At 47.8% G+C, this 13,767-nt stretch overlaps 1 protein-coding gene across 1 annotated transcript in view; it reads right to left on the minus strand.

The window, feature by feature from the left end:
- The window catches only part of ATP9A (ATPase phospholipid transporting 9A (putative)), a 134,624-nt gene that overhangs the window by 27,039 nt on the left and 93,818 nt on the right, over positions 1 to 13,767 (minus strand). Inside the window, exons 15-19 of the mRNA XM_082671506.1 lie at positions 13,606 to 13,767; positions 5,108 to 5,200; positions 3,860 to 3,943; positions 1,959 to 2,129; positions 357 to 455 (exon numbers count right to left, since the gene is read on the minus strand). Of these exons, the coding sequence (XP_082527632.1) occupies positions 357 to 455; positions 1,959 to 2,129; positions 3,860 to 3,943; positions 5,108 to 5,200; positions 13,606 to 13,767 (609 nt within the window). The remainder of the gene's footprint in view (positions 1 to 356; positions 456 to 1,958; positions 2,130 to 3,859; positions 3,944 to 5,107; positions 5,201 to 13,605) is intronic.

Consider the following 13,767-nt stretch of genomic DNA (forward strand, 5'->3'; position numbering starts at 1 on the left):
AGGAGTTGGCTTTGAAGGGTTCAGGGAAATCCCAGACTTGTATGTACAATTTCACACGTATGAGCTCATCTGCATCCTTCACGCTGATCATACCTAACTCCCGTCAGCTCCTCAAAGGGACCACAGCCAGCACCGGGTAAAGAACACAGATTAACATGGGGCGGTAACCAGGCGCTCCTGCACCACCACCGGCAGGAATCGTTGAGCCTCGCCTGGGTCATTCAGTGATCCCACCCAAACCAACGACGTGAGCTCCCGCCACCACCCCCCTCCCCCAGGGATCCAAGCGAGGCTATGAGGCTACAGGGCAAACGGCAGCATCACCCCACAGGGCCCCAGAGCAGACAACGCTTTACCAGCCGAAAAACGTGGATGTCTTGGTTTCTGGTCACCAGATGTGCATTCTTTGCTGTGCATGTAGCTGTCTCCAGCTTGTCCCCCGTCAGCATCCAAACCTGAAATTACCGCATGGAAGGGGTCCCCTTGGTTAGCGTTTGAGGCTAGCCTGTCGCCTGTGTCAGCCGAGTTTCCAAACACATCGAGCTGAACTTGATACGTTCCATTTACCTCGAGGCCTACAATGTCCCCAACGAACCACAGGAAAGGCCCCAGTTCAAGGGCTTCAAGACCTTGGGCGTCTGCCGCTGGTGGTAGCAAAAGCTGGCGTGGCACTTTTGAAAAACTGGCCACATGCTGCAGTAGAGGTCGTGAAGCTCAGCCTCTGCCCTCCTAATCCCCGTTCCGGAAACTTTTCTTAAAGCAATAAATAATCTCAAAGAAGGGGAAGGCTGTATGGACGAGGGGTCACTTCCATGTCCCACAGGAAACACTGATTCGTCACGTTCCACAGGTCTTTCTACGCGGCCGGATGCCCCCGAGCAATCTCAGGGGGCTGAACCCTAACTAAAACGCCGACAGTAAACGTGCCAGGTCCTTCCTCGCCTCGTAACTGAGCACTGTGCGCCTCAGTGTGGCGGGCTCAGAGAGGGTAGGTGACTTGCCCAAAGCCACAGAGCTAGTTCCTGTCCCGACCAGGCCCAGAACCCAGGTCTTCAGAGTCTAAACGGATGTGCTTCCTACCCTGCTGATTCACCCATTAACCCTCTGCTCCCAGTGGGGAAGTGGGGTGGGGGCCTTAGAGTCATCGGACAAAGGATATCTTGGCAGCAGGGGAAGCGCAGGAAAGAAAATAACCACAAAGGTTCCCCGAGTGTTCACCGTGCCGGGCACCTGTTAAGTGCTGTGCGTTGTTCCTTCACAGTAACTTTACGAGGTGGGAAACGGAGGCCCAGGCCTCATCCGTCCTGCTGACATCGCCCCGCTCAGCTCACGGGCACTCGTGCCAGATGCGGGCCCAAGGACGCAGCCCAGAGCTGCTCTGGGCAGAGGCAGGCAGCTTAACCTACGTTATTTTCAGGAGCTTCTAGCCGATGAGTTTGCTAATCCCTTGCCTGGGTCCGCAGAGATGGAGCCCGCTCCCCAGACGCCCTCTACTGGCGTCTCCGGATTAAACTACCAGATATGTACTTTTTGGCCCCAAACAAGAATGTAAATATGGCAGTTCGTTGGGGCAGATGGTCACTCTGTTGGGTGGTCATTCAGTTACCCAGACCAAAACACAGATTGGTTGGCTGGCCGGACACTCAACAAGAATATAACAAACACCGCAAATGCGCGGGACACAGCTGGTCCTGAGAGCTAAGGAGATGCTCTCGGTCCTGTCTCCATGGAGCCCGGCAGCAAACGCGGACACGCAAGACGTCTGCCACAGCTGTCGAGGATGGGAGGGCTACAGGTCATTGTCCGAGCCCGGCTCCCTGTCACTATTTCCGTCCTCGGCCCCGCCTCCCCCCATCTCTAATTTTCACCCTCCGCTGACGGGATCACTGGTCTAAGTCTGGAAGTCACTGCCATGTGGCAACCTATTTCAGCAGTGGGTCCAGGCAGGCTCACCCTACCTTGATGCCGGCGTTCCTCAGGGTCTCCAGGGTGGGCCTCACGTCCGCCTGGAGCTGGTCCTCCACCCCTGTCAGGCACAGCAGCTCCATCTCCATCTCCAGGCTCTCGATCACTGTGGCCACTTTGAGGGAACGGTCGTGCACACTCAGCTTGGCCTGGACATAGCGGGCCTGGGACACACCAGGGGACACTGTCACCACTTAGGATGGAGAGGTGCAAGGCGGACCAACTGGCAGTGGGAGCGTCTCATCCCCCACACAGGGCAGGGACCCCAGCACCTGGGTGAACCTCAAAGGGGTGAAACTGAGACCTCCAGCCTCCTTCCCAGTTCATCAGTCCAGACGCTGGAACTGGACAGACCGGAGCTCCACCCTTTGCTCTACACTCACCTGCTGTGCAACTTCTAGCAGGTCACTTAACTTCTCTGAGCCTCAATTGTTTTCCTCCCCGAAGAGGCAATAACGGCCCCAACTTCACTGGGTTTTTACAAGGATTAGTACAACTCGAGACCTCAAAAGACGGTAGATTCTCCCCACACAGCATATGCTCTGTAACCAAGAACTCTTGACCACCAGGTTGTCTAAAGACAAAGTCTTACTTCCAAAGCCCATCGACCCAACCCTTCTGTTTATCCCCTCTTTAGGGTGTTAACAAAGATACAGCAGTCACAAAGCATATGCCTTTAAAACTGAAAGAAAGGTAGAATTTTATCAGGGCTAGAACTCTCGTTAAATAAAACTTTACAAAGAACTCAAGCACATAAAAGTGACAGACCCGAGCACAGTTTCTCTGGGTGGAGCAGGACAAGGGCCGCAGAAGCCTTTCCCCCAACCTGGTCTCTCTCCCCTTCAGTCACGTGTAAATACATTCATTCAGCTTTGTGCCAGGACTGGGGGTACAACAAGGACCCTCCCCCTCAAGGAACACACAATCCATGGGATGAGATGACAATTAACAAGACATATTTATACTGGAAGCCTTGGCAGTGAAAGTCAATGATCGAGTTCAAATCCAACATTTTTTACAGCTTAAAAAAATCAGGGCTTCAAGAAGGTTTACAGTTTCAAATTTGAAGGTTTCATTTCATATTTTTCAAAAGGTTTATAATGACTATCGTTAAGTGTTGGGGTACAAGGGCAAACCAAACTGATAAAGTCTCTGCTCTCAAAAAGATTTTATTCCAGGGAGGGAGGGAGACGCAACAGGGAAGACATATGGGAACATATGTTTATGTATGACTGATTCACTTTGTTATAAAGCAGAAACTAACACACCATTGTAAAGCAATTATACCCCAATAAAGATGTTAAAAAAAAAAAAAAAAAGATTTTATTCCAGAAAGAAGCTATCAAAAAGAATGTGAGGGCTTCCCTGGTGGCGCAGTGGTTTAGAGTCCACCTGCCAATGCAGGGGCCACGGGTTCGTGCCCTGGTCCGGGAAGATCCCACATGCCGCGGAGCGGCTGGGCCCGTGAGCCATGGCCGCTGAGCCTGTGTGTCCAGAGCCTGTGCCCCGCAACGGGAGAGGCCACAACAGTGAGAGGCCCGCATACCGCAAAAAAAAAAAAAAAGAATGTGAAAATACGTACATAAAGTCATTACAGCTGGTGATAAATGCAGTGAAGAAAGTTCAACAGGGTGACAACGGGGAGTGATGAGGCGGGGCTGCTTTAGATGGGGGATCCAGGAAGACTTCTCAGAGGAGGCGGCATTTGAGCTGAGACCCAAAGGAAGTGAGGGAGGGGGGCCTTGGAGCTCTGTGAGGGAGGACAGTACTAGGCAGAGAGAAGAACCTGGTGTGCTCAGAAATGACGTCCGTCTGGCCAGAGCAGAATGAGGGAGGGGAAGATGGGGAGGTGAGTGGGGCTAAAAAGTAAAAGGAAAGTCACAGAACCACTGACCTCAAAGTCTTGATACTGCTCCTCTGCTAGAGATTTCTTCGCCACCACAAGCACCCGCAGCCCTTCCCGGGCCATGTTTCCACACTGAAAAGCAAACCCTGGTCAGCGGAGAGCTGCACTAAGGGCTCTGTATCCCGGACTCTCTCTGGGGAGGGCTGGAGGCTGAAGTGGATGCCCCTCCCAAGGGGACAGTGCAATGGTAAATCAGAACGCTGCTTTCCCCTGAAGCAGTCTCTCTCAGCAAACCTTCCAAAGGGGTCTCAAAATTTAAGTCAATGCAGTAAGATCTCAGAGACTAATCTGGATTTCAGGCTCGTTGGAAAAACTGAACCTTTGACAAGAGCACTTTCCCAAATGACCACAGCCAGTGATACTGAAAGGCGGCTGTTTCCACACGGTCCCACGAAACATAGCTCTCAAGTGAAGAACATTCCAACACGTTCAACGCACAAAGTGTGATGCTGTCAGGAAACACATCCCGGCCCGTTTCATTCACCTGAGTTACCTGCCTGGCCCCTGGCATTTGGGTTTGTTACTCACTAATTGGAAATATGATATTACTGAACATAAAATGTGAATTCTGCGCCTGGAGATGGGAGATGAAACAGAAACGGCCTGACAGACTGGAGAGTTCCTTCCCTCCCTGCTGCAGCCAATTCCCACGTCACAATCCGGGACAAGGGGGCCTGTGACGGGGCCCCATGATGCCCGCCTCCTGGTACCCACACCCTTGTATGTTCACCTGCCCTGAGTGTGCACTGGACCCAGTGCCTTGTTCCTAACAGACAGAATGCGGCAAAGTGAGGGGAGGTCGTTTCCAAGAAAGTCACTTCTCTCTGTTTCATCTCTCTGTTTCACTTCTCTCTGTTTCATCCACATGGCAAGGAACGTGGCTGCCTCCGGCCTAGAGGCACTGAGGAGCTGAATCCTGCCCATGACCACTTCCCAGTGGGCTGGGAAGGGGGTCCCGCCCCAGCTGAGCCTTCAGATGAGACCCCAGCCTCGGGTGACCCCTTGACCAAAGCCAAAGAGACCCTGAGCTGAGGACCCAGCCAAGCTGTGCCTGGATTGCTGATTCGCAGAAACTGTAAGAAATTACACGCGTCCTCCTAAGCTGCTACGTTTGGGGGTGATTTGTTACATAGCCCCAGAAAAAGCATGCAGGGACCCACCTCACTATTCCATGCAAGGGACAGACTCCAGGACACGCATCCGAGGCCCCATTTCCACACCCCACGTCACGCTTACCTCTTCCTCCAGCCAGTCGTTGTACTGCACGATGCCAGCCATGACGACATCCGCTCCCTTCATGTAAAACGTAATCTCCCCGGTCGATTCATCCTAGAGGGAGGGCCGGGAGGAATGAACACCCAAGAGGAACACTTGGTCCCGCTCCAGTGGCCGCTTCCCACGAGAGATGCTGCACAAAGTGTACTCAGTGGACGCCAGTGTTTTCTCACTTGGCCGAAGATGAAAAGTGAGAGGGGAGCCTCACTTTGGGGCAAAGGCCACAGAAACCAAGAAAACTCAAAGCATTTGGAAAATCATTAAATGATGAAAGCAAGATCAAAAGGATTGAAGAACTCTGTTTTTACAGTCATTACTATTCTAACGGGAACAGACTGACCCTCACACTGTAAGATAATTTTAAATTTATATGCGGGGCTGCCGGTATTGCCAAAACGTGGTCTACCAGAAAGAGTTGGGAAGTAAGATAATTCTCGAGATCAGGGTTTCTCAGCCTCGGCACTGTTAATATTTGGGGCTGGAGAATTCTTTGCCGTGAGGGGGCTGGACTCTGCATTGCCCATCTCCCGCGGCATCCCTAGCCCACTAGATGCCAGCCGCAATCCCCTTGGTGACAACCAAAATGTCTCCAGACATTGACAAATGTCCCCTGGGGGACACATTGCCTCAGCTGACAGCTACTGCTCTAGACAACGTTGGACCCTTACATCTACCTGAGGACTTAGCTAGAGAGCAAAGTACCCAGATTTTCAGTTCACACTGACCCGATTTTCTGGGGAGAGGGTGACATCACAGCACAGACATCAGATGCTTAGACCCGGTACCAGCTCCCAGCTGTGTGCACCTGGACAAGCTACTTCTTTTCTCTAGACCTCAGTTTCCTCCTCTGTAAAATCGGGATCCTGACAACTCTTACCGTATAGCTTGCTGGGGCTTAAACGAGATCATCTACATAGAGCAGGTAGCAAAGGGCCAACATCCACAGAACATGCTCACCCAGTGTTATTATTCCTGTTGGGGTGACAGTCACTCCTCAAGACTCTCAGTCGCACTGTTTGTAGAAAACAAGGTCTAAGCTGGGGGTCTGAATGGGGGTGGTTTTGCCCCCAGGGGACTTCCGACAATGTCTGGACACGTATTTGATTATCTCAACTGGGAGGTGCTACTGGCATCTAGTGGGTGGAGACCAAGGATGCTGCTAACCGTCCTACAATGCACAGGGCGGTCCCCGCAACAGAGAACCATCCCGCCCCAAATGTCAGCGGTGCTGAGGCTGAGAAACCCTGACTTTAAGGAATGATGGTGAAATCGTCAATTCTTATCCCACGACTCTTTCCTCACAGACCTGCATCGCAGGGAGGCTGGAGGCAATGGAGATGGGCAAGGCTAAGTGAGCACGGCCATCACCACCTCGTGCCTAAATTCTGCTGCCCCAGGAAGCCCAGAATGCATGCCTGTAAGCTCTTCATTGAATAGGAAATAAATACCCAAGGCCAAATCAGTGGTATAGTTTCATCGACTAAAGTAACTTCCGAAGGCCTCTGATCACGGCCAATCTTTGAGAACAACATGCTTACTCATAAAAGCACCCACAGGCCACGAACGGGCACCTGCACTTTAAAAGCATCAGAACTGCAGGCTGCTGCTTTGATGGACTGCATCTATGCCTGCTTGTGACTCGGGCCAAAGACAGCAGTGGGGTCTGAACATGAAAGCATCTGAGGTTCCTTTTTCCTTTCGCCTTCACCCAAATGCTGCTATGGGAAATAACGTCCCCCTCCCCAGCTTCCTCTGCTCCAGAAGGGGCTCAAGAGAACTCGGACATCTTGTCCAATATAAATACTGTGCCGACTGTCTCCTCCCGTTAGTCATTTCCTCCCACCAAGTTCATCACAAGGTTACTTCGTTCCCATATTATGGCAAGATTACGCTCTAAATTTACAGAGATCTGCTGGTTGTGCTGCATTGTTTGGGGGCCTCATCTTTTTCCACTGTGGTCTGACTCTGGCACCTGTTCAAAGGCCTCTTTTATTCAGACAGTGACAAGGGTATGATCTATACCAGTGATCCGACTTCAGCACGCCAAGGGGGAAGGGTGAGGGGAGGGCAGTGGAACATCTTGTAACACAACAAAAACAAAACTGGCGACACAGAGACAAACACGCAAGCCCCGACGAAACCGGCTTCTCTAACCTCGCTGACCTTCTCAGAAGAGAGATTCACAGAAAGACCAGACCTTGCTTGGTGAGGGTAGGAAGACGCCGCACAGAGCCGTCCATGAGCTCACACATGTTTAAGAGGGTTGATGAGCCAGGTGAGAACAAAACTATAACTGTCAACCGTCATTAAACCAGGTTGAGAACCATTTTATAACTGAGGGAAAACTTCCTCACATCAGGTAACTGGGCAGCTACTTTCAAACAACAGACAGAAAAGATGGCCACATCAGAAGAGAGTTTCTCGGCCCAGGCACGATGAACATTTGGGGCTGGAACGTTCTTTGGTATGAGGCTGTCCTGACCTCTATCCACTAGATGCCAGTGGCACCACCCTCTGAGCTGCAACAACCAAAAATGTCCCCAGATGTGTCCCCATGTCCCCTGGGGGCAAGATGGCCCCAGGATGAGGGTCACTTCGCGAAAGGAGAACAGTGAGATTCGTGCTAAGTGGAGAGCTAGCTCCACAGCCCTGGGCACGGATTTGCACCCTGCAAAACCAAAGATAGAGAGGGAGACAGGTCAGAAAACAAAAATATTAGCAAAATAATATGCATCACATTAAAGACAGCCTAACAAAGATGGATGTGCACAGATTCACTGTTAGTAGTGAGAGATGGAAAACAACCTAAGTATCCAAGAAAGGAATATTTGATTAAGTAATGCTACGTTTTTTCAGCAAAACACCGTGCCCACATTAAAATCATAAAAATCATGTTTTAATAATATGAGAACATTTTCCCTATACTTATTATTCAGTGGAGGGGGTGGGAGCTTTAGAAAGCTTTAGGCGGAGTCTGAAGCCAGTTTTATAAAATTGTGTGCGGCTATTTACCCTCATTTATGCTTAGAGAAAAAACTGAAGGGAAATTCCCTGAAAAGGCAAGAGTGGTTGTCTTTGGGTGATGAAAATACAGATGAAAGGTTCTGATCCCCTTCTATACATACTTATCTGTTCCCAATGCTGATTTTTTTTTCAAATATAATCTGGGAAGGGTGGAGCGCTATTGTAAAGTAATGATAGATTTGCCCACCCAATAGTATCCCATACTCCCAGACACAGATCCCGTTCTTGCTGTGGGAAGATACAGGGGTCACATCTCATAAAATGTGATGCATGTCTGGGAATGATAGCCCTTTGCAACTAAAGGAAGGGTGACGCACTCAGCCCACTTATTCTAGAACGGCTGATATCGGGACTATTTGATGATGATTCAACCCTCAAATGACTCCAGCATAGTCCATGGCCCTAGAACTTGGAAAAATAAAGGCTGGAACAAAATAAAAGCAATTCCATAGTAGATAACGACTCTAATTCCCCAGGAAACACCCACCCACAGGATTCATGTGGCTGCTTCCAGGCCGTGGATGTTCCTGACATCAGACACGCACTCAAGATACGGTTTAAAAGCCACGGGGCAGGCTAGGTGCAGACCAGTGGGAAAAGCAGCAGCTGCATGGGAAGAAAAGCCCCCATCCCACTCAAAAACTTCCAAGGATATATGTCTGGTAGAGTCTGAAGACTACTGGCACCAGGGACACAAAAATCCCTTAAAATGTGTCGTTTTCAAGGCACATTCGTACTGTGTGTCACTGGACCATCAGTACTGCAGCTCATGGAGCTGTTTCTAACTTTTACCTGGAGAAACAGCCTCTTCAGTGACTCCCACTTTCCCCACCTCCCAGCGTGTTCACACCCCTGGGTGATCCAGGCCCACCAAGTGGTGGGCTGGACCCAGGGACCTGCTTCTAATAACAGAATAAGGCAAAAGTGAAGGGAGGTTGGTTCTGAGATGACGTGCCTTCTGTCTTGTTCACACTCTCACAGACTCACTTGGGTGAAGCCAGCTGATGTGGGAGCCGGTCTATGGAGAGGCCTGTGGGGCAGTGGATGAGGGTGGCCTCTGGCCAGCAGCTGGTATAGAACTAAAGTCCTCAGCCCAACAACTGACAACACTGATTTCACCTGGCAGTGAATCCTGCCCCGGCTGAACCTTGGATGACTGCAGCCTATGAGAGATGCCGAGGCAGAGGGCCCGGCGAGGCTGCACCTGGACTCCTTGGCCCCCAGAAATTGTCAGATAACACTTCCTGTCGTTTTAAGCCATCACATGCGGGATAATCTGTCACAACACCATACGTGATTAACACACTACCCTCAACATTACTGTGGGTGCTCTGTGAGCCTTCCCGCATTCCTCTCATCACACCCAAACTCCCAGGGCCTGGCGATAAAGAGCATGACCTGGGAGCCAGACAGCCTGGGGTAGAAGCCCAGCTCCACCTTTTCTAACTATATGAACTTAGGGAGGTTTCTTCTTCTCTCTATACCTCAATTTTCTCCTCTGTTAAATGCCAACTGCAATGGTATTATGAGAATGACATGAGTTGTTTTATGCAAATCATTTACAACAGTGACTAGCACCCAATAAGCACCATTTAAATGTTACCTCTGTTATTATTATTGTTCCTAACTCTGTTCCTATTACTAATGCTGCTAGTACTATTACTAATTACTCCTATTACTAATTCTATTATTACTAATTTACTACGATAGAATCTACAACTCTGACCCCTAAGGCATGAAACACTTGTGTAGATAGGGCGGAGGGGATCCTCATTTGTTTAAAAAATGAGAGAGTCGTATTCCAAAGATTCTCATGATCTGGGGCAGCATTTTCTCCAGCCAAACCAAACAATGTGAAGGACCTTTAAGAACACCAGGGAACCATCTCAACACCAAAATAGGACTGGGACCAAAGCAGTCTGCAATTTTTAAAGCTCCTATGGTTAATTCCGATGATCAGCCAGGTTTTGTTTGTTTGTTTGTTTAGATCTCTTATTTATTTTTGGCCATGCTGGGTCTTCGCTGCTGCGCTCAGGCTTTCTCTAGTTGCGGCGAGCGGGGGCTACTCTTCGCTGCCGTGCGTGCGCAGGCTTCTCATTGTGGTGGCTTCTCTTGTTGCGGAGCACGGGTTCTAAGCACGCTGGCTTCAGTAGTTGTGGCATGCTGGCTTCAGTAGTTGTGGCACAGGGCTCAGTAGTTGTGGCACATGGGCTTAGTTGCCCTGCGGCATGTGGGATCTTCCCGGACCAGGGCTCAAACCTATGTCCCCTACATTGGCAGGCAGATTCTTATCCACTGTGCCACCAGGGAAGTCCCTATCAGCCAGGTTTAAGAACTACTGAGCAGAGTGGCTTATGAACACAGGGCTTCCAGGCTTCCCAGAATGGAAAGTGTGAGTAAAAGAGCAAATAGGAAAACAAGGTATTAATTCAGATTGGCAAGATTTTAAAAGTCCGACACTATCAAGCGTTGGTGAGGATGCAGAAAAACAGTGGGACTAAGATTAGGATAAGCACTTTGGAGAAAAAGTTGAAAAAACCTGGTAAAGTTAAAGATGAATATATTCTACCATCCAGCAAGTCCACCTCTGGGTGTAGTCCACAGAAAAACACGGACATATGTACAGTGGAGACTGCAGCAGACAAGGCTACACATGGCAGCGGTCTTTCTATCGGCAAAAAAAGTGGCAATGACCTAAACGTGTATCAAGAGGGAACGGCAACAGACGGAAGGAACTGAGGTATATTTGCACAATGCAATACAACAAGTCAGCTAAGAGAAATAAAGTGGGATTACGTGTATCAACATAAATAAAGCTTTTTGTAAAATGTTAAACAAAAATTAGTATGTGGAATAATAATATATATACTACAATGACACTTTATAGAGAGAATAAAAACATGAATACCATAATACATATTATTTATACCCAATGTGTCTGATAATAGTATTTTAAAATTCATAGGAGTGATAAACCTGGGGTAGGACTGAAGATGAAGCACATCTAGAAAGGACAGATGGGATTTCAATTGAATGCACAATGTTTTCTTTGTTTAAAAAAATTTTTTAACTATAATACATGCAAAAGTGTGAATCAATACATAAATATAAATTTGAGCAAACGAACTCAAACACAAAAGGGTATCTACTGTACAGTTTCCTTTATATAAAGTTCAAAAAGAGACAAAATCAGTCAGTGGTAGAAATGGGACAGTGGTTATATCCTTGTGGGAAGGAAGGATGCAGTAACCAGAAAGGGGTACGAGGGAGCTGCTGGGGTGATGGTGGGAGGGATTCTGTTCCTTGCTCGGGATGCGAGTGACACTGTGTTTATTACTTTGTTAACACTTGAGCTGTACACTCCTGAGGTTTGCACTTTTCTCTTTGTATGCTGTACTTCAATAAAAGCTTCAAAAAATATAAAAAGAAAATCTGAAATATTAATGCCAAAATGACGATGTTGAGTGATCACGACACTTTTTTTTTCCAATAACTTTTGGGACTGTATGAATGAAAAATCATCGAAAATGTCTAATTACAAGGGTATCAAGACTATTCAGTGGGAAAACAATAGTCTCTGCAGCAAACGGTGCTGGGACAACTCTCCATCCACACACAAAAGCATGACGTTAAAACCCCTAACTCACACCGTATATGAAAATAACGCAAAATGGATCAATGATCTAAAGAGATAAAACTACAAAAACTTTTAAAAGAAAACATAGGGGTAAATTTTCATGACCTTAGGTTTAGCAATGGACTCTCAGATATGACACCAAAGTCAAGAGCAACAGAGGAAAAAAATAAATTGGACGTCATCAAAATTAGTAACTTCTGTGCATCCAAAGAATTTTATCAAGAAAGCAAAAAGACAAGCTACAGAATGAAAGAAAATATGTGTATATCATATCTCTGATAAAGGTCTAGTATCCAGACTACGTAAAGAACTCTTACAACACAACAATAAAAGACTACCCACTTCAAAAGTGGGCAAACGACGTGAACAGACATGTCTCCAAGGAAGAATACAAGTGGTCAGTAAGTATATGAGAAGATGCTTAACATCATTAGCTATCAGGAAAACGCAAATCAAAACCACAATGAAATACCACTTCACAGCAACTAGGACGGCTACAATGAAAAAAAAAAGGGGAAATAACAAGCACTGATGAGGATATGGAGAAACCAGAAGCTTCATACACTGCTGGTAGAATGTATCGGGCTGGCCAAGAAGTTTGTTCAGGTCTTTCTGTAACATCTTACAGAAAGACCTGAACGAACTTTTTGGCCAACCCTATAAATGGTGCAGCATTTTGCAGAAAAGTTTGGCGACTCCTCATAAAGTTAAAAGATAGAATTATCCAGCAACTGGGAAACGGACCCAGCAATTCCACTCCTAGGTATCTACTCAAAAGAACTGAAAACAGGGCTTCCCTGGTGGTGCAGTGGTTGAGAGTCCACCTGCAGATGCAGGGGACATGGGATCGTGCCCCGGTCCGGGAAGATCCCACATGCCGCAGAGCGGCTAGGCCCGTGAGCCATGGCCGCTGAGCCTGCGCGTCCGGAGCCTGTGCTCCACAACGGGAGAGGCCGCAACAGTGAGAGGCCCACGTACCGAAAAAAAAAAAAAAGAACTGAAAACAGATGCTCAAATCCTTATACACGAATGTTCATAGCAACACTATTCACAATAGCCAAAAGGTGGAAACAACCCAAATGTCCACTGATGGATGAATGGATAATCAACATGAAATACTACTCAGTCATAAAAAGGAATGAAGTATGTATATATGCTACAACATGGATGAATCTCTAAAACATTATGCTAAGTGAAAGGAGCCAGATACAGAAGGTCACATATTGTATAGCCCCATTTATATGAAATACCCAGAATAGGTAAATCCTAGAGACAGAAAGGAGACGGGAGGTTTCCAGGGCCTACGGGGAAGAAGGTATGCAGAGTGACCACTTAATGGATACAAGGTTCCCTTTGGCAGTGATGCCAATGTTTCAAAACTTGAGGAAAGTGGTGGATGCAAGACACTGTGAATGTACTAAATGCCAACGAATTACACATTTAAATGATTAATTTATGTCATGTGAATGTCACCTCAATAGAAAATAACATTTAATTAAACTGAAGAGTATACAGTGAGAAATGTATTATTACCAAGAAATGCTCAATCTACACTCATTAGACCTTTCACTCTGGAAGTGGGTTAACCAAAAGCTGAGCAGCTATCCGAGATCTGTCCAACTGATGAACTAATTCTCTTTCTTCTGAGGGAATTAAATCCTCTTGCTAGTCTGAACGACAGGCAATAATACAATAAAGAAAGGGGTAAGAAAGAATGTCCAGCAACAGGGACATACACAGCAGACTTAGGCAGGTTTGGGTTTTTGTTTTAACCATTTTAAATTATAAATAAACTCACCCTCACGATGATGCCCATGCGCTTGCTTTCGTAGGTGAAAGGGAAGATCTGCAAGATTGTGAAGTTCAGGATCTGGTCGCCAGGGGTCCTCAGCTGCACGGAAGACTGGTCCCGGCCCACCAGTGTTAAGCCCACACTTTCGGTCCACTGCACCAGGGCCAC

This window comes from Grampus griseus, assembly GCF_964374135.1.
Source record: "Grampus griseus genome assembly, chromosome: 14".
NCBI classification, from domain to species: domain Eukaryota; kingdom Metazoa; phylum Chordata; class Mammalia; order Artiodactyla; family Delphinidae; genus Grampus; species Grampus griseus.